The 19,994-nt window shown below is 53.0% G+C and overlaps 1 protein-coding gene across 4 annotated transcripts; it reads right to left on the minus strand.

Annotated features, from left to right (window-relative positions):
* Nucleotides 1-8,213: 8,213 nt before the first annotated feature.
* CEACAM19 (CEA cell adhesion molecule 19) lies at nucleotides 8,214-19,965 on the minus strand. 4 transcript variants are annotated; one of them, XM_084771440.1, is made up of 8 exons: nucleotides 19,477-19,965; nucleotides 18,011-18,379; nucleotides 14,780-14,941; nucleotides 12,882-13,020; nucleotides 12,650-12,696; nucleotides 12,090-12,175; nucleotides 10,105-10,146; nucleotides 8,214-9,194 (listed from the first exon to the last, which is right to left on the minus strand). In XM_084771440.1, exons 1-8 carry the CDS (start codon nucleotides 19,532-19,534, stop codon nucleotides 9,141-9,143), a joined length of 957 nt encoding a protein of 318 aa, XP_084627566.1. In that variant the 5' UTR covers nucleotides 19,535-19,965; the 3' UTR covers nucleotides 8,214-9,140. The 4 variants fall into 4 exon arrangements, with proteins under 4 accessions (XP_084627566.1, XP_084627565.1, XP_084627568.1 ...); XM_084771439.1 differs by having other exon boundaries at nucleotides 12,882-13,038; nucleotides 19,477-19,963; XM_084771442.1 differs by lacking the exon at nucleotides 14,780-14,941 and having other exon boundaries at nucleotides 19,477-19,963.
* Nucleotides 19,966-19,994: the final 29 nt, after the last annotated feature.

The following is a 19,994-nucleotide window of genomic DNA, read 5'->3' on the forward strand; positions in this document are numbered from 1 at the left end:
ACAGGGACGCGCCTGCCTCTGCCTCCTGAGTGCTGGGATTAAAGGTGGGCGCCACCACCTCTGGCTTCAGGCGGAGTCTTAAGCCACGCCCCCTCCACTGCCGAGTTGCAGAGGTGTACCACTGCAGGAACTTAAAACTTTATTACAGGGCTGGAGAGATGATGACCCAGCAGCTAAGAGCACTGGCTGCTCTCGTAGAGGACCCGAGTTTCCGTTCCCAGCACCCACATCAGGCAGCTCATAACCATCTGTAACTCCGGCTCCAGGGGACCTGACGCCCCCTTCTGGCCTCCAAGGGTACCCAAACATATGTGGCATCCCCAAAACACACACGTCCTAAAAAAAAAAAAAAAAAACTTTATTATGGGCAGAGGATGTATTTATCCCAAGTAGAAGGCGGTATCACTGTGTCCCTCGTACTCCTGTGCCCACTACAGCTCACTGTCAATCCTTATTTGTCATCTGAGAGCAGGGGCTGGGATTGGATTGGAATCAATTCCATGGTTACCCAAAGCCCGAGATGCTAGTGACGATGGTAAATGGTCGTGTTGGCCCCAAGACCTACCACAGCCTCCTGGGTGATTTCAACTGTGTTCGGTCAGCATACCGAAGGCTGCCGAGTGGGTACGGCTGTCACGTCGCACTGCAGCGTCAGGGGATGCGCAGCGAGGGAAAAGCCTTCACAAGCTCATCAGGGACGCCACACGCGTGCACATGTATGTGAGCGCATGTGCATATCCGCACCCACGTGTGGGCCTGCATGCATGTGTGTCTGTGTGCGCGCCTGTGTATGTGTGTGCGTGTACACAGGAGTACACACACTTGTGAAGCCAGAGCTGGGTGTCTGTCAGGTGTTCTCAACAAATGATCAACATTATTATTATTATTATTATTATTATTATTATTATTATTATTATTAACCTTAATTTTTTTATTGTGTGGTATTACATTTAGTTTACATGTATGTCTGTGCACCACATGTATGCACTGTCTGAAGTAGCCAGGAGAGGACATTGGGCCTCCAAGGACTAGAGATATGGACGGTTGTGAGGCGCTAGAGGGCTGGAAATCATGCCGGAGCTTCCTCTTAGCCCCACATGGCCGTTGTTAATGTCGTGGCACCAGGAGTTGGACCCAGGCACCCCTGTAGACTAGGTAAAGCACTATACCACCCGGCTCCGGCGCCAGTGACTGCCTTCTCCCCCTGCCCACCCCCCCCACCAGACAGGTCTCACTCTGCAGCCCTGGCTGACCTGGAACTCTCCATGTAGATCAGGCTGGCCCCAAACTCACAGAGATCAAGCTGTCTCTGTCCCTAAAAGGCTGGGATCCGAAGTGTGTACCGCCACACCCACCTTCCTTCCTTGCTTTTTTTCCTTTCAAGACAGAGTCTTTCACGGAACCTGGAGCCCACCATTTTTATGAGGCTGGCAGGCTGGCGGCGAGCTCCAGCGGTACCCCGACCCCCACCCCCACCCCGACCCCCACCCCCACCCTGTTCTGTCTCTGTGCTATGATTATAGCCTTGTGCTGCTGTGGTTGACTCTTTACCTTGATGACAGACACCTGAACTCAGGCCCTCATGCCTCAAAAAAGCAAGCACTTTCCCCACGGAGCTAGCTCCTTTTTTTTTTTTTTTTTTTTTCTCTTTTCCAAAACAGGGCTATGGAGCCCACACACCTGGGAGGGAGGCAAGGCCAGGAGGATCTCTGTGAGTTTGAAGTCAGCCTGGTCTACAGCCAGGGAGAAGGAGAGGAAGAGGGAGGGGGAGGGGCAGGGAGGGGGGAGAGAGGGGGAGGGAGGGGGAGGGAGAGTGTTGGGGGGGGAGGGTCTAATGTATTTTGATGCTAATTATTGTTTGCTGTCTCTGTGACCCACTTTTTGATTAATAAAAAAACCATCCCACCTGGGCAGGGCGGAGGAGATAGAAGTGTGACTAAGGTCCTGGGGCGGGGGGAGAGGAATCTTGGGAAAAAGAAGAAAGACCTCCATGAGGAAGAAGAGAGGCACCCCAGAGGAGAGAGAGAGGAAGGCCGCCATGGGTTAGGTGGAGGAGAAGCACGTGACCCGGCGTGAATCGAGAATCCAGCCCAGATGAAGAACATGAGCAAGTATTTGGGACTGTGGATGGGAGGCGGCTTTGATAGACATTATTAGAAACAGATGGCGTGGGATTGGGGCAGGGATCCCGTACCTGTCCCACTATGGGAGGTAGTTTTAGAGGATTAATGTCTGCCCTGCCCCAGGTTAACTAAGGCTATTTTAAAATATAACACGTGTCTGTGTCTTGATTAGTCACTAGCCAGGCCTACAGATAATATTGATAATACTGATAATTTTAAAACAACAGGAGAGGAAAAGACAGAGAGACACAGACAGACAGACAGACAGACAGACACACAGAGAGAGAGAGAGAGAGAGAGAGAGAGAGAGAGAGAGAGGAGAAAGCCCCTGCACACTAACTGTGCATGTATTTCTCTCTTCTTCACTGTGCTGTGCTCAGCTGTTTTCAGTTCCTGCCTCTACTTCCCTGCCACGGTAGCCTGTAGCCTATGGCCTGTCGTTGGGAGCCACGAGCCCAGAAGCACCTTCTTCCCAGAGAGCTGCTTTTTCTCAGGGTGTTTTCTTAAAGCAACTGGAACAGAAACTAGAATATTCCAACAGAAGGGATTTGGGGGGTGGGGGGTGGGGGGCGCAGCCATAGAGGCCGCAGCCTCTTTACAGGTGCAGCCTACACAGGCGCTCTACAGTGGAGCGGCCAGGGCCGCCTTCCACCTCAATTCATCATCTCCCACAGGGGCAGGATGAGGTCGCCCCTGTGTCCTCACAGAAGCCTGCACCTGCACTGACCCTGGCAGCCTTGGGACTTGATGGAGGTCTGCTGAGTCGGGGGGGGGGGGCACATCTACACGTCTGTTCACCAGTCCTACCCTGGGTGGTCGTGTGACCCTGCTGCGAGGACACTGGCCCTTTGGCCCACAGAGGTGGCTTCCGAACAGAAGGTTTTCCCCCCATGAATCATGTAGACTCTGGGTCAGAGCCCAGCCCACTTCCTTCCTCAGGGCCACTTCCTCATTTGTCAGACAAGGGGCCACTATCTCTTAGAAGCAGTGTCCTGAGAGTGAGAAAGACAGGCCACAGGGACCCCTGGTGGGAAGATCCCGGAGCTGCCCAGCTCTGGTCCCAAGAGCCAGCTCCAGCTAAGCGGGCTGTACCTGGTATCCCATCCTCATCGACACCTGCCTTGGGCCAAAATGCTCACACTTTGGGCCCCTTCTCCTTTTTTATTTGTTTACATTCTTCCAGGCAGAGGGAGAGAGCAGGACCCCTAGCTTGAGTTTTGGGGTGCAGAAGGAAGTTTAGTCTTGTGGATCACAAAGTGGGGAAAAGGGACAAAGAACACTAAAAGAGCAAGCCAAAAGTCCCCCAGGATGTAGAAAGTTTATTTCTTTTTTCTTTTCTTTTCTTTCTTTCTATTTTTGTTTCTTTTTTCTTTCTTTCTTTTTGTTTTGTTTTGTTTTGAGACAGGGTTTCTCTATGTAATAGCCCTGGCTGTCCTGGAATTGCCTTGTAGACCAGGCTGGCCTCAAAATCACAGAGATCCGCCTGCCTCTGTCTCCCACATCCTGGGATCAAAGGCATGGGCCACCACCTCCCGGCTCTTTCTTTCTTTCTTTCTTTCTTTCTTTCTTTCTTTCTTTCTTTCTTTCTTTCTTTCTAGGCAGCATTTCTCTGTGTAGCCCTAGCTATCCTGGGACTCTCTTTGTAGACCAGGCTGGCCTTGAACTCAGAGATCCACCTGCCCCTGTCTCCTGAGTGCTGGGATGAAAGGCCTGCGCCCCACACTCAGCCTCAACAGTTCACATTAAACGCCTGCTGTGGCTGCTCCTAGGCAGGGATGGGGGCGGGGTTTGAGGCCGAGAGGAGGGGGAGCTGCTTGGTCCAGGCTGGGCTGTAGGGATACAGTCAGGACGTGCCGGCGTGCCTGCTGCAGGCAGAGGCCGACCAAGGCTGGGCGTTTTGGCCTGAGGCATCAGAATGGGCTGTGAGTGGGACAAAAGCAGGGGCTGGGTGGCAGTGAGATGCGGGGAGTGGTTGGAAGGGTGGGACGGTGGGGTAGGGAGTTGGTAGAGCAGGGGTGGAGGGGGCGGTGTTGGATGGTGGGTGGCTTTGTGCTGGCTGGCTTGTTTGTTGGCCTTTGCTGCCTCCTGCTGGCTCAAATAGCTATTTGATGAACTGCGGGAATTGTAAGATTCCTGCATTCAGGAATGGTTGCTTGCCACACACACCTCCCTTTCTTCTTTCCCCTTTCTTCCTTTTTTGTTTTTTTGTTTTTTTAAACTATGCTTATTTATCATTACCTATTTGTTAAATCTCAAAGGGTGGTTTGTGGGAGTCAGTCCCCTTCCAGTGTGTGGGTAACCAGGGATCAAAGCTCAGGCCACCAGGCTTGGCAGCAAGCCCCCTTGCCCACGGAGCCATCTTGCTGGCCTCTTTCTCGTTTATGAATATTTAAGTACAAGTACCTGAGTGGTTAGATCACTTGTTTTGTTTTGTTTTTCCCTTCTCAACACTGACAGCTCTATGGGTTTGGTTTGGTTTTGTTTTGTTTTGTTTTTTTGAGACAGGGTTTCTCTGTGTAGCCTTGGCTGTCCTGGACTCACTTTGTAGATCAGGCTGGCTTCGAACTCACTGAGTGCTGGGATTAAAGGCGTGTGCCACCACGCCAGGCTCCCACCTCTATGGTATTGTCTCCTCCTTTTCCACTGTCTGGTAGTCTTTTTTTTCTTCCTTTAAAGATTTATTAATTATTTATACAGTATTCTGCCCACACGTGTGCCTGCCTACTACAAGATAACAGATCTCATAGATGGTTGCGAACCACCATGTGGCTCCTGGGAATTGAACTCGGGAACTTCAGGAAGAGCAGACGGTGCTCTTAACCTCTGAGCCATCTCTCCAGCTCTGTCTGGTACTCTTGTAGGGAGGTCAGCTCCGCAAGGCTATAGATGTCTCCTGGAACCTGAAACCGTGCTGTAGCCAGCAGGTGCTCAACACACAGCGTGTGGAACTCGTGAACGGGCGGTTCATCTCTAACCGTCCCTATTCAGTCTACAACCAGCTCCTGCCAAGGGTGCCCTCTACACATCTGTCGACACTTCTGCTTGCCCCTGGCCACCGCCATCGTGTGTTGGTCCAGCGTCTGCCGGATGACCGGGGTGCTGGAAAAATTAACGAAGGCAGGGCACGCTGCTTAGACATTTCCCTCAGAGGAGCTGGATCAGGGTTCGAGTCCCAAGACGCCCTCTGTGTACAGTGCTCCCAAGGCTCTATCTTCTGGCCAGAGCTGACCGGAAGCCCCTGCATGCCTTTATCCCACGTGACTCGCTTCAGCCAATGGCAAGCGAGCGGAAGCCATATTTCCAGCTGCTCTGAGTTTACAAAGGTCGCTGGTGCGAACAGCCACGCTTCCCGCCCTTTCCCTGCTATCTCTGTCAGCCTGGTTTCCGAAGTTGTCCACATGCGGCCAAGTTCTCCTGAGCCTTGTCACACCGGTCCGCCTGAGACAAACTTATGGGAGAGGGGAAAAAAAAAACAAAAACCTTATAAGCTTTTCAAGCTGGGAAACAGCGCGGGGCCAACTGTTACTGCAGCTTAATCGACCTCATCCTGACTACAACATCATCCTTTTCCTTCCCTATTATTATTCCTGTGCTACCTGAGACAGTCACATCAGCACTCAAACCTCGGTGTCTCCAGTCACAAGGTGGCAACGTAATAGACTGAGAGTCCTAAAAATCTCAGGTCAGAGGTCATGCCCCACCTCCTCCCAAAATACACAATATATAATTATAATATATATATTTATATAAATGTGTATGTGTGTATATATATATATGTACACACATATACATACAGGATTTTGTCACTGGTTTTGTTGATTTTTAAAAATTGATTTTAAAGATTATTTTTATGTGAAGGCGTATTCCTCTGGGGGAGAGTCGTGCACATAAGTGTAGGACCTGAGGAGGCCAGAAGAGGGCGCTAGATCCCCTGTAGTCACAGGGGACACAGGAGTCACAGTTGTGAGCTGCCCATTGCAGATGCTGGGAATTGAACTCTGCTCCTCTGCAAGAGCGACAAGCAAATCTAGTTATCGAGCCATCCCTCCAGGATTTGGTGAAGGACTGTGACGTTTGAATGGGGACGGGGGAGTCACCATTCTGTCAGCAATGAGTGACGCAGTGGTGCAAGCCTGTTATTCCAGCAATGGCGTCAGGAGGATCCTGGGTTCAAAGTCGTTCTCGGGTACACATCCAGTTTGGGGCCAGCCTGGGCTTCATAAAACTCTGTCTCCAAGTGGGGAGGGGACTACTAGGTGACAGGGTGTGGTGCACATTATACTAGTAAACGCATCATGTGCTGTTTAAACTCTCTGAGAATAGCCGGGCAGTGGTGGCGCACGCCTTTAATCCCAGCACTCGGGAGGCAGAGGCAGGTGGGTCGCTGTGAGTTCGAGGCCAGCCTGGTCTAAAAAGTGAGTCCAGGACAGCCAAGGGAAACCCTGTCTTGAAACAAACAAACAAACAAAAAACCAACAACAAGGTCTCTCTGTGTAGCCCTGGCTGCCCTGGAACTCACTACGTACACCAGGCTGGCCTCGAACTCTCAGAGACCCACTTGCTTGTGTCTCCTGCCTGCTGGGATTAAAGAGGTGCAGCACCACCACCACCACCACCACCAGGCTTGCTATTTATCCTCCTACTTTGGCTTGTTGTATACTTAATGAACTCACTCATTAAAGAGGGAAGATATGGCTTCTGGAGTTCATTCTTCAGACTGTCCGGTGGAAGAGCAATTGTTGGGCTCAGAGACCTTATCTGGAAAATGCTGCTTAGAAGAGCCGGGCATGGTGGCGCACGCCTTTAATCCCAGCACTTGGGAAGCAGAAGCAGGCGGATCTCTGTGAGTTCGAGGCCAGCCTGGTCTACAGAGTGAGTTCCAGGGCACCCGGGGCTACACAGAAAAACCCTGTCTCAAAACAAAACAAAACAAACAAACAGAAAAACCAGCCTGGTCTACAAAGTGAGTCCAGGACAGCCAAAGTGACACAGAGAAACCCTGTCTTGAAAAACAAAAACCAAACCAAACCAAAACACTCCCCTGCCCCCCAAAAAGAAGTGGGTTTAAAATGTTTAGAAAGAGCTGCAAGTCTTCTCTCTCTCAGATGACGCTGTAACTGGCATGGTGACGCTGTCTACAGTATCCCCAGGACTCCAACTCTCTCACTTGCTCTACTTCTTGTCAGGGAAGAAAACCTCTCTAAACTGCTGATGAGAATTCTGTCCAGATTTGATTGTCCTTGAATTTAATCAGGCCCTGACACGATCTGCTTGCAAGGGCATCTGGGAAATCTAGGTTTTTTTTTTTTTTTTTTTTTTTTTTTTTAATGTTGAAGAGACTGGGTCTCCTCACCTGATGTCATTTTACCCACAGTGTGGCTCATTAAGGGTTTATTTCTCACTCCTGTCTCGGGTAGACGGGTGACACAAGGGTCGTGAGAACCCAGCTTTTATGTGGACTCACTCAGGAACCAGGCTGACAGGGCCTAGTCACTTTGATGATGGCACACCCGGAAATTTCATTAATCAGATGTTACACCTAATTAGGGGCGGCGAAAGTACAATTTCATCTGCGGTCAGCAGAGGGAGCTGTTTGAACATCTGACCAAACTGCCTGTCACCACACTCCATTTTACACACACACACACACACACACACACACACACACACACACACTAAATAAATAAATAAATAAATAAATAAATAAATAAAATATTCTTTTAAATTACAAATTTGGCCGGGTGGTGGTGACGCACGCCTTTAACTCAGCACTAGAGAGGCAAAGGCAAGTGGATCTCTGAGTTCAAGGCCAGCCTGGTCCACAGAACAAGTTCCAGGACAGGGCGAGTCCCTCCGAGGGGCTCATTTGTATACTGCCAATCATGGGGGCGGGGCTCAGCATCCCATTTCCCATTTGCCGGAAACAAACCGCTACCAAATGAGTGGCTTAAAATGACGCGACGAGTTTATTATCTTACAGTCAATCGTAGCTGTCGAGAGTCCAAAGCGGAGGTCACTGATCTGGGGTCCTGGTGGCCACAGGGTCGGGTGCTTCTGGAGGCCTGAGGAGTGGTTGTGGGGGTGTGAGCTTTCAGGCTTCTAGAGACTTCTCCCGCTCCCTGGCGCAGGGCTCGTCGTCTTGTTGAGGATCAAACCCCTGGACTCCCTTGTGCTTGCCGGGCACTGGCCACACCCCTCACTGAGGGCCTTGATGTGAAGCCACGTCCGCAGCTCCGGCTCTGGTGGGTCCTGGCTCTACAGCTGTGTCCTGATTCTGACGTGGACACAGGTCAGGGAGCCGCTGACAAAACCAGCCCAGGGCTGTTTTCTTCGGGCAGGTGTTTCCTATAGGTCACGAGTTTTCCACCTTCCTGACGCTGTTAATGCTCTAATAAAGTCCCTACCTGCTGTGGTGACCAACCCGGCGCCCGACCAGCAACCATAAAATTGTTTTCATTGCTACTTCATAACCGTAATTTTGTTACTGTTATCAATCGTAAGGTAAATATCTGTCTTTTTCCAATGGCCTTAGGCGACCCCTAAGTGTGAAAGTGTCATTAGACGTGCCCCCTCCCCCCCACAAATAGATCAGGGCCCACAGGTTGAGAACCCCTGGTGGTTCTGGACGCGCTTTCTCCTCAAGGAAGGAGCTTCTGGTTGAGGTAGGACGGGATTTCATGGTGGGGGGACATTTGAGGTAGACCCAAGGCTTTTCTTATCACCCCTAAAAGACACAGATGGGGACACCGGCCGCTTTCTTAGGCAGGTGGCCCCCCGCAGAGCTGCCAGAAGCACAGACCTAAGATGAAGGTCGCTGGGACACTGGGGATCCGGCCCTGCGTCCCTGCGGGTACATGAGATGCTGGGTCAATGGCGGCGCCCATCTTGCCAGCTCCCAGCAGCTCTGTCCTGTGGGTGCCACTTGTAGCGTTTCCCCAAGTGTGAGGCGCTGGGGGAGGAGGTGGGGTCCGGAAGGCAGAGATTGTGTCTTCTGGGCTGCCAGGGGTCCAGGGACCATCAGGAAGTTGGCACCAGCTGGCAGTATGGGGCCGGGTCGGGGTTTAGTAGATCCTAGGAGGAGTGAGCAGAACCGTGAGGGGCAGGGGAGGCGGAGGTGGAAGAGGAACTGAGCGGCGGTGGGGGGGGGGGAGGGGGGAAGGGAGGGGTGGGCAGAGCATGACAGAGAATGGAACTAGGACTGAGCCCCAGCGTTCGTTATGGGGTGTTAGGGAGCAGGAGAGATGGACACAAAATAGCAGGCGGGGGCAGGGGCAGATGGGAAAAGGGAGAGTGAGCTGTGAAGAAAGAAATGTGTGTGTGTGTGTGTGTGTGTGTGTGTATGTGTGTGCGAGCGCGTGTGTGCCTGTGTGTGTGCATATGCGTGCAAGTGCGAGTACGTGTGTGTGGTGTGTGTGCACGTGTGCCTATGTGTGCATGTGTGCTCGAGCACGCGTGTGCATGTGTGTGTGTGTGTGAGCATGCGTGTGCACCTGTGCATGCAAGTGTGTGCAAGTGTGTGTGCTCGAGCACAAGTGTGCATGTGAGAGAGAGAGAGAGAGAGCGCAGAAGAGCTGAGAAACACACGTACGTAGACAGACCCTGAGGAGACAGAAGGGGACGGGACCGCATGGAGAGACTTGATGCCCAACCCTGAAATAGCTAGCTTCATGGAGTGGGGTTCCATCACGGCTTAATCTGTCCTGCTGTGTGACCCTGAGAAATCTCCTTTCCCTCTCGCGACCATGTTTACCTTGGACAGATGTGACGCTTTTGGCCATTTCTACAGAGGAGGACCCCAGGTCCAGGAGGCTAAGGGGCTTGTTCAGTGGTCAGTCTCAAGGAAGGGGAAACAGGTTTTACTGGGGCATTTCCTGCGCAGGGGCGTGGGGGGGCATCTGACCCTCCCTGCTGCTCAGTGAGGTTCTTGAAGGGGGGTGGAGGGGGCGGGGTGAGTGGAATATGGGGTGCGGCTTGTACATACCTGGTAGTGCTGATTCTCCTGGGATGCAGGTGGAGGCTGGCTCTGCAAGGGGGAGGTACAGGTGAAGAGGTTCCTTGTGCCCTCTAACCTTTGACCCTGATGTTATGACATACATGCCTGGATTCAGAGTCCCCCTTGGCCTTCTGGTTATGAGCCCCCTGAGTGCAGGGAACACACCTTAGGCAATGGGCCTGACATTTGGGGTACTCAGGTGCGGGCCAATCACACCATGAAGGCTTAGCTTCTCCCTAACACGGGGTTTAAGTAATTAGCGTGTGTGTGTGTGTGTGTGTGTGTGTGTGTGTGTGTGTGTGTGTGTGTTTTTACATTCTCTCTCCGTCTCTGTCTGCCTTTTAAAATATTATTATTGCCAGGCGGTGGTGGCGACACCTTTAATCCCAGCACTTGGGAGGTAGAGGCAGGGGGATCTCGGTGAGTTCGAGGCCAGCCTGGTCTACAGAGCGAGTTCTCGGACAGCCAGACCCTCGGGACAGAGAGACCCTGTCTTGAAAAATAATTATTGTACGTAGGGGGCGTGGCACTGCACACATATGGAGGGCCGAGGGTGAGTTTGTGGAATCGGTTTCTTTGGCTTTTGTGTGGGCTGCAGTGATGGAACTTGGTCCGCAGGTTACTGGGACAAATGTCTTTACCAGCTTCAGCTATTTCTCTGGATCCTTGTTTTCCTGATCCTTCAAAGATTCTTTCTTTCTTTCTTTCTTTCTTTCTTTCTTTCTTCTTCTTTCTTTCTTTCTTTTTTATTTCCTTCTTTCTTTTTTATCAAGGCAGGGTTTCTCTGTGTAGCCTTGGCTGTCCTGGACTCATTTTGTAGACCAGGCTGGCCTTGAACTCACAGAGATTCCCCCTGCCTCTGCCTCTTGAGTGCTGGGATTAAAGACCTGCGCCACCACTGCCCGGCTGATTTCTTTTCATTTTTATCAGTGTGTCTGTGTGTGTGAGTGTGTGAGTGTGCATGTGGATATGTGTGCCTATATGTATGTCTGTGTGTATCTGTATATGTGTCTGTGTATCTGTGTATGTGTGTGTGTGTGTGTGTGTGTGTGTGTGTGTGTGTGTGTGTGTGTGTGTGTAGGGGGGTGTAACACAAGTCATGTGCATGTGGCTATCCACCAAGGGCAAGTACAGGGCTTCAGGTTCCCCGGGGATGCAATTTTAGGAGGCTGGAAGCTGTCCAATGTGGGTGCATCTCTCCAGCCAACTCCTGTCCTCTCTCTCCTTTTGTTGTTTTTTTTTTGAGACAGGGTCTCAATCTAACCCAGGCTGGCCTCAAGCTAAAGGCTGACATGGTCTCTCTGTGTAGCCCTGGCTGTCCTGGACTCGCTTTGTAGACCAGGCTGGCCTCGAACTCACAGAGATCCGCCTGCCTCTGACTCTAGGATTAGAGGCGTGCGCCACCACACCCAGCCTCAAGTTGGACTTTAAACTCTTGATTCTCCTGCCTCCAGCGCCCATGTGCTGGGGTGGTAGCTGATAGGGAAATGTGACTCTTTGGTGACTCTGTCTGCACATAGTGTGGCTTTTGTGAGTTGTCACCAGTGCTGGGGTGTGGCTGCCAGAATCACCCACAATCCTGCAAGTAACCCCGGTAAACCCACTGTTTCACCAGCTGAACTCGGGCGGAGTCCTGGCTATAGCCTTCGTTGGGCCCTGTCCCGGGCAGAGAGACACACAAGAATTGGAGGGAGGGGCTGGCAAGAGAGCGCGACACAAACGCCGACTGTCTGAGTTCGATTCCTCGCACTCAAACGGCGGAGGGAACTGACTTCCCCGTAAGTTGTCCTCTGACCTCCACATGCATGTTGTGGCATGTGTCTCCCTTCTCCTGTCCCCCCGACATACATGAAGGAAGGACAGGAAGAAAGAACGGGAGGACTGAAGAGAGGCACCCACGCACCATGGTCGACTCAGGGGGTGGGGGGGGGAGGGGCTTTGTGAGAAGCAAGCTCCCAGGGGATAGGACTCACCATGGCTGGGTTCACTGGCCCCGTGTCACCGACGGGGGACATCAGGTAGACTGGACATGGCATCACTTCGTAGATGTTACTGTCACCTGAAGCAGAGAGGAAGGGATCCCACTGGCAGGTGACTCCTGTGGGCCAGCTCCGCCCTCCTGTCCCCTGCACTCACTCAGCCCCTCAACCGACATTTGTGCAGACCCCCTCCTCCTGCCACCTGTGTGCTGGGGACACAGCGGTGGCCCAGATAATCCAGGCCCTGCCCCTCCTAGTACTTGAAGTCCCCTGGGGGAGGAGAGACCCATTCCCTGAGAGAACAAGGCTGGGAGTGAGTGATGGGGGCGGCGCGCAGCGGGGAATTATAGAAACACAGAACCAGGGCCGGGCGGTGGTGGCGCACGCCTTTAATCCCAGCACTTGGGAGGCAGAGGCAGGCGGATCGCTGTGAGTTCGAGGCCAGCCTGGTCTACAAAGCGAGTCCAGGACAGCCAAGGCTACACAGAGAGACCCTGTCTCGAAAAGGCAAAAAAAAAAAAAAGACTGAGTGGAAAGACATCCTCTTGGCTTACCCGATTCAGGGCTAGTGTTCATCTCTGGCTTCTGTGTAGCTGGATTCCTAGGGGTACATAGAAGAAGCCTGAGATGCTGAGGTTGGGGAAGGGGACCCCAACAGCCTGGAGAGTCTGCCTCCCTGGCTGCCACCTGTTGCCCTGACCCTTACCCAACCTGGGGAGGACAGGTGGCGAGATGGGTAAAGGAGGAAGGAGATGGAGGACACAGAGGGAGGTCTGCGACCTGTACCTGAGGCTCCTCCGGTCCTTCCGGCGGCTTCGAGTGACCAGGAGGTAGGCAACGCCACTGACAAGCAGCGACCCCATAACAAGACTTCCAATGATGGTAGCGGCCATGATCCCGGCATTGAGGGGCAGGTGTCCAGTGGCTGAGAACTGGCGCGCATCTGGGAGTCAGGGTTGTGTGAGTAAAGACATTTGTCTGTTCTCAGCTAATTATTTACTTTACAGTGCTATGCTATACATGCTAGGTACCCATTTCACCACTGAGCCACACTGCCAGCCCCTCACTGGGGGATTCTAGGTAGGGGCTCTACCACTGAGCCACGCCCCCAGCCCCTCACTGGGGGATTCTAGGCAGGGGCTCTACCACTGAACCACGCCCCCAGCCCCTCACTGGGGGATTCTAGGCAGGGGCTCTACCACTGAGCCACGCCCCCAGCCCCTTACTGGGGGATTCTAGGCAGGGGCTCTACCACTGAACCACGCCCCCAGCCCCTCACTGGGGGATTCTAGGCAGGGGCTCTACCACTGAACCACGCCCCCAGCCCCTCACTGGGGGATTCTAGGCAGGGGCTCTACCACTGAGCCACACCCCCAGCCCCTCACTGGGGGATTCTAGGCAGGGGCTCTACCACTGAGCCACACCCCCAGCCCCTCACTGGGGGATTCTAGGCAGGGGCTCTACCACTGAGCCACGCCCCCAGCTCCTCACTGGGGGATTCTAGGCAGGGGCTCCACCACTGAGCCACACCCCCAGCCCCTCACTGGGGGATTCTAGGCAGGGGCTCTACCACTGAGCCACGCCCCAGCCCCTCACTGGGGGATTCTAGGCAGGGGCTCTACCACTGAGCCACACCCCCAGCCCCTCACTGGGGGATTCTAGGCAGGGGCTCCACCACTGAGCCACACCCCCAGCCCCTCACTGGGGGATTCTAGGCAGGGGCTCTACCACTGAGCCACGCCCCCAGCCCCTCACTGGGGGATTCTAGGCAGGGGCTCCACCACTGAGCCACACCCCCAGCCCCTCACTGGGGGATTCTAGGCAGGGGCTCCACCACTGAGCCACACCCCCAGCCCCTCACTGGGGGATTCTAGGCAGGGGCTCTACCACTGAGCCACGCCCCCAGCCCCTCACTGGGGGATTCTAGGCAGGGGCTCCGCTGCTGAGCTGTATCTTCTCAGCTCCTTTTTGTAAGATATTATTAAGTGTTATTATTTTGAGAGAGGATCTCCTATAGCCCAGGCTGGCCTCAAATTTACTATATAGCTAAGGATGACCCTGGACTTCTTCATATTTATGTTCATGCACACGTGTATGCAGGAGCTGCATTTGCGTGCGTGCAGGCGCAGACCGGATATTGATGTCAAGTGTCTTTCTCTATCAATTTCTACCTTACCCCCCCCCCCAAAAAAAAACCAAGGTTTCTCTGTGTAGTTCTGGCTGTTGTGGACTTGATTTGTAGACCAGGCTATCCTTGAACTCACAGTGATCCCCCTGCCTCTGCCTCCTGAGTGCTGGGATTAAAGGCTGTGCCACCATTACCTAGCTCTCCCCTTTTTCTTTCTTTCTTTCTTTCTCTTTCTTTTTCTTTTTCTCCTCTTCCTCCCCCTCCTCCTCCTCCTCCTCCTTCTTCTTTTTTGAGACAGTGTCTGTCACTCAGCCTGGAGTTCACTCTCTGTCTAGGCTGAGTGGTGACCAGCAAATCTGAGGGATCCTCCTGCCTCCGAGACTTGCCCAGTCCCAGGATCACACGCACTCTACATGTTTCAGGGGGATTTAACCCAGGACTTCAAGTGTTCTAGGCCAGCACTCTGCCCACTGAGCCACATGTACAACCTATGGAAAATGTTATTTTATTTTATTGTAGGTGTGTGAGTGTTTTGCCTACATGCATGTCCGCGTACCATGTGCATGCCGCGTGCTTGCAGAGGCAAGAGGGGGCAGTGGATGCCCTGAAACGGGAGCTCTAGACAGTGGTGAGCCGTCTTGTGGGTGCTGGGAACCGAACCCCGGTCCTCTGGAAAAGCAGTCAGAGCTCCCATCTGCGAGCCGTCTCCCCGAGAGCCCTGCAAATCATTTTTAAAAATCAATCATTTTTTCCTCTTTCTCTTCCTCACTTTTTCCTTTCCCCCCTTTCTGTAATTTGGAGGCAGGATTGCATTAAGTTGCCCACACTGGCTTTGGACTTTCCATCCTCCTGCCTCAGTCATCTGGCTGGGTTTGAGTCTCAACCCAGGCAGGGCTCAAGGCCCTGGCTGATGGTTTCTAAGGAGTTCTGAGCCCCTTGTCACTTCCTCACCACTGCCCATTGGACAGGAACAGACTCCTCACGGTAAGTGGTCTCCTTTGGTAACATGTTACTTTTCTTTTCTGGCTTTTTTTCCTCCGAGATAGGGTTTCTCTGTGTAGCCTTGGCTGTCCTGGACTCGCTTTGTAGACCAGGCTGTCCTTGAACTCACAGCGATCCACTTGCCTCTGCCTCCTGAGTGCTAGAATTAGATAATTTCCAAGGTCCAGATGGAAACAGTGTCTCCCACTCTGTGTTCTTCTGTGCTATGACTTGTTTATTCTGGAAAAACTTGAGGGTTTTAGCTCTCTCTTTTTTTTTTTTTTTTTTTTTTGGTCTGTCTGTTGTTTGTTTTTGTTTTTCCAGACAGGGTTTCTCTGTGTAGCCCTGGCTGTCCTGGACTAGCATTGTAGACCAGGCTGACCTCCAACTCAGACATTCGCTTGCCTCTATGTCCCAAGAGCTGGGATTAAAGGCGTGAGCCACCACCATCTGGCTTAGCCCTCTTCTTTGAGTATGGGACACTGACTTTCTTGTAATCAACCATCAGTGACACTGTATAAATACAAGGATAGAGTTAGCAACAGCTGAGGGAACAGGGGTACTGCTCAGTGGTAGAGCCCCTGCCTAGAATCCCCCAGTGTGGGGCTGGGGGCATGGCTCAGTGGTAGAGTCTCTGCCTAGAATCTCCCAGTGAGGGGCTGGGGGCGTGGCTCAGTGGTAGAGCCCCTGCCTAGAATCCCCCAGTGAGGGGCTGGGGGCGTGGCTCAGTGGTAGAGCCCCTGCCTAGAATCCCCCAGTGAGGGGCTGGGGGCGTGGCTCAGTGGTAGAGCCCCTGCCTAGAATCCCCCAGTGAGGGGCTGGGGGTGTGGCTCAGTGGTAGAGCCCCTGCCTAGAATCCCCCAGTGAGGGGCTGGGGGCGTGGCTCAGTGGTAGAGCCCCTGCCTAGGATCCCCCAGTGAGTGGCTGGGGGTGTGGCTCAGTGGTAGAGCTCCTGCCTAGAATCCCCCAGTGAGGGGCTGGGGCGTGGCTCAGTGGTAGAGCTCCTGCCTAGAATCCCCCAGTGAGGGGCTGGGGGTGTGGCTCAGTGGTAGAGCCCCTGCCTAGAATCCCCCAGTGAGGGGCTGAGGGTGTGGCTCAGTGGTAGAGCCCCTGCCTAGAATCCCCCAGTGAGGGCCTGGGGTGTGATTTTTTCTTTCTTTCTTTCTTTCTTTCTTTCTTTCTTTCTTTCTTTCTTTCTTTCTTTCTCTCAAGACAAGTTTCTCTGTGTAGCCTTGGCTCTCCTGGAACTTGTTCTGTAGACCAGGCTGGCTTCGAACTCAGAGATTCATCTGCTTCTGCCTTCTGAGTGCTAGGATTAAAGGCGTGAGCCGCCACCTCCTGTCTTTTTTTTTTTTTCCTTAGTGTATTTATTTATTCATGTGTGTGTCTGCATCTGCAAGTGGAAGTCGAAGGAGAACTTTTTGGCCTTGCCTTTCTTCTTTTACTTTGCAGAATCTGTAGATCAAAACCAATCCATCGGGTTCGGCAGCAAGTGCCTCTACCCCTTGATCTATCTCACTGATCCTGTTGGCATTTTTGAGACAAGGTCTTGTTCAGTTGCCCAGTCTGGCCTGGAACTCACTGTGTAGCCTAGGCTGCCTTAGGATTCCCCACCTCCCTTGCCCAGCCTTCCCAGTGCCGAGTGACATGTACACCCCACCGCACCTAAGGGTTGTCCGAGTCATCGAGACCTCTCTGATGACCAGCCCCACCTCTTCCTGTGTCATGTTAGCTTATTTAATTTCCCGAGCCAGGCAAAGTATAACCTCCACAGTGCCTCAGTTTCCCCATCTGTAAAATGGAGACAACACTGCCTCAGGAGCGTTCCCCCCCCCCCCCCCGAAACAGGGTCTCTCTGTGTAACCTTGGCTGTCCTGGACTCGCTCTGTAGACCAGGCTGGCCTCGAACTCACAGCGATCCGCCTGCCTCTGCCTCCCGAGTGCTGGGATTAAAGGCGTGCGCCACCACCGCCCGGCTAGGAACTTCTTTAAGTGACGAAGTAGTTACTCTATTGTAGTGATCCTTATTCTGGTTGCAGGGGTGAGGGTGGGGGCGAGGTTAGTTCTGGGGGGCACTTGGCAAAACCTGACACCACCAGTGGTTATTGTGAGTAGCAGGAACCAGTAATGTCACCAGGCGTGGTGGCGCACGCCTTTAATCCCAGCACTCGGGAGGCAGAGGCAGGAGGATCGCTGGTGAGTTCGAGGCCAGCCTGGTCTATAAAGTGAGTCCAGGACAGCCAAGGCTACACAGAGAAACCCTGTCTCAAAAAAGAAAAACAACAAAACCAACAAGGGCTGGGGAGATGGCTCAGAGGTTAAGAGCGCTGCCCCTGTTCTTCCAAAGGTCCTGAGTTCAATTCCCAGCAACCACATGATGGCTCCCAACCACCTACAATGAAATCTGCTGCCCTCTTCTGGCCTGCAGGTGTTACATGCAGACAGAACACTGTGTACTAAATAAATAAATCTTTGTCTACCCCAAGTGATCAGCTCCCCCTATTGATCAGCCCGATCTGGGAAAAGTATTCAGTTAGATGTCACTATTGCCCTCGAACTTTTCCTCTGGAGCAGCTACATCAACAAACGCTTAACCAGTGAACAAGAGAGTGAACAATTCCTAAGGTGATCAACGAATATGCCAATAATCAGTGCGTGGGAAGAATTAATGAAACGGGGTCTGGGATACCCATGGTCCGGTAGACAGTAGGTGCTCATCAGTGCACATAACGCCTATGAGGCAGGAGGCCGAATGAAACGGTGTTTTCACATGGCCCTTCCTCCCACCGTAGGCTTTTCCACTTACCGGCCACCCGGACTTCAGCCTTGGCCTTCAGTGTCCAGGCGGGGTTCACGGCGACAGCCACTTGGTAGGTGCCGCTGTCTGAAGGCTGGGCGCCTCGAAGCAGCATGGAGCCGTTGGGGAACCCAACGATGTCTCGCTGCCCCATGGCAATGCCATCCCTCTGAGGCCGCGGTAGGCCAGGGATGTAGGAGAACAGCCTTGTGCCTCCATAAGCCTCCTCCCCCAGGTACCAGATAAAGTCCTGCACAGTGCCGGGGACACCGTGGAGCGACAGGAGAAGGTCCTGGTCCTTTTGAGGCTGCTCTGGAACCATCTGGATGCGGAGAGCTGCCAGGGAGCCTTGGGGCAGCCAGAAGGCCAGGAGCAAGGCTGTGGGAAGGGATGGAGGAGGCTTGAGGTTGCATGTTGGGCAGAGATGACAAACCCTCCTCTCTACACCCTCTCAACTGGAAACAAAGACTCTGAGGGCTGCACGTTGGAAACAATGATGAGATTGATTAGTGATGTCTACCCTGGGTGCAGGAGTAGGAGCACAGGCACAGCTGCCACAGATCTGCCACCCCACTGGCAGAAGGATTTTCTGCCCTGCGATGCTAGGCGGTCGGTCCCTAAACACTTGGACCCTCTGAATGTACCCATTCAACCAACATTTAAAGGCATTTAAAGGCGTGGTGGCGCACGCCTTTAATCTCAGCACTTGGGAGGCACAGGCAGGTGGATCGCTGTGAGTTTGAAGCCAGCCTGGTCCACAAAACGAGTCCAGGACAGCCAGGGCTACACAGAGAGACCCTGTCTCAAAAAAGGCATATTTATTACATTAGTCATGATGTCATTTATATCATGGGTCTAAAATTCCCATTTCCCTAGGTTTGTTTTCTCCTCCTCCTCCTCCTCCTCCTCCTCCTCCTCCTTCTTCTTCTCCTCCTCCTCCTCCTTCTCTTTCTTTGAGACAGGGTTTCTCTGTAACCCTGACTGTCTTGGAACTTGCTCTGTAGAACAGGCTCTCCTTGGACTCATATCAAAGGGATGTGTCACCACCTCTGGTTCCAACCTTTTATTTTTATTTTTTATTTTTTGAGTCAAAGCTGCCTGGAACTTTCTATGCAATCCAGTTCCTGCCTCAGTCTCCAAAGTGGTCCCATTAAAGATATGCACCACGCCTGGCTCTGTCCTAGAGTTTTGCTCTTTACTTGAGACAAAGTCTTAAGTAGACCAGGCTAGCCTTTTGATGTAGTTCAGAATGTCCTTCTACCTTTCAGACGCTGGGATTATAGGTGTGACTCACCAGCCCAGGCTCTGTCTCTAGTACCCTCCCTCCACAGAACACAGTGCAGAAGCAAACTCTAACTCATACCCTCACAGTTCTGACATTCTAGAAAATTCCACAGGTGAAATAGAGATGGAGCTGTGATGCTCCTATCCTGCCCCATCTTGCCCTTCGGCCATTGAGGTAGTTTCCTCCTTACCTGAGAACATGAGGCCCTTTGAGAAGCAGCCTGGCGGGGTCTGGGTTCGAAGCTCCATCTTACTTCCTGTAGAGAGCGCAAAGGCGCCGAGAGCCGCGGTGTGGGGGTCTAGCTCTCCCAAGAGTGAAGTTCAGTGAGGCATCCCAGGCAGTGCCTCAGGACACAGCCAGGCTGTGTGGTTTGCGGAGCCCCAGCATCCCCTTCCACGGGTCTCCACTCCCAGCCTCTCAAGGCACCACCCTTGCCCAGAGATGAAGCGCACAACACTGGTTGGACCAGTCTGCCAAGGTGACTGGGGACTTCCCAGGCCTCCTCCCCGGCCCGCCATTTCTCTTCCCACTCCTCGTGGCTGGCTGTGGGGAAATGGCAGGGCAGCCTCTGGTTGAGCAACCTCCCCCCCCCCCCACTACCTCCTCCAGAAGCCAGGACGGAGAAACTGAAGGTCAGGGAAGTGGGGGAGCCAGTGAGTAGCAGAGGTGTTTTATCTGTTGGGGGGGGGGGTTCACTCTAAAGCGCTC

This window comes from Acomys minous (assembly GCF_964271855.1).
Source record: "Acomys minous genome assembly, chromosome: 20".
In the NCBI taxonomy this organism is placed as follows: domain Eukaryota; kingdom Metazoa; phylum Chordata; class Mammalia; order Rodentia; family Muridae; genus Acomys; species Acomys minous.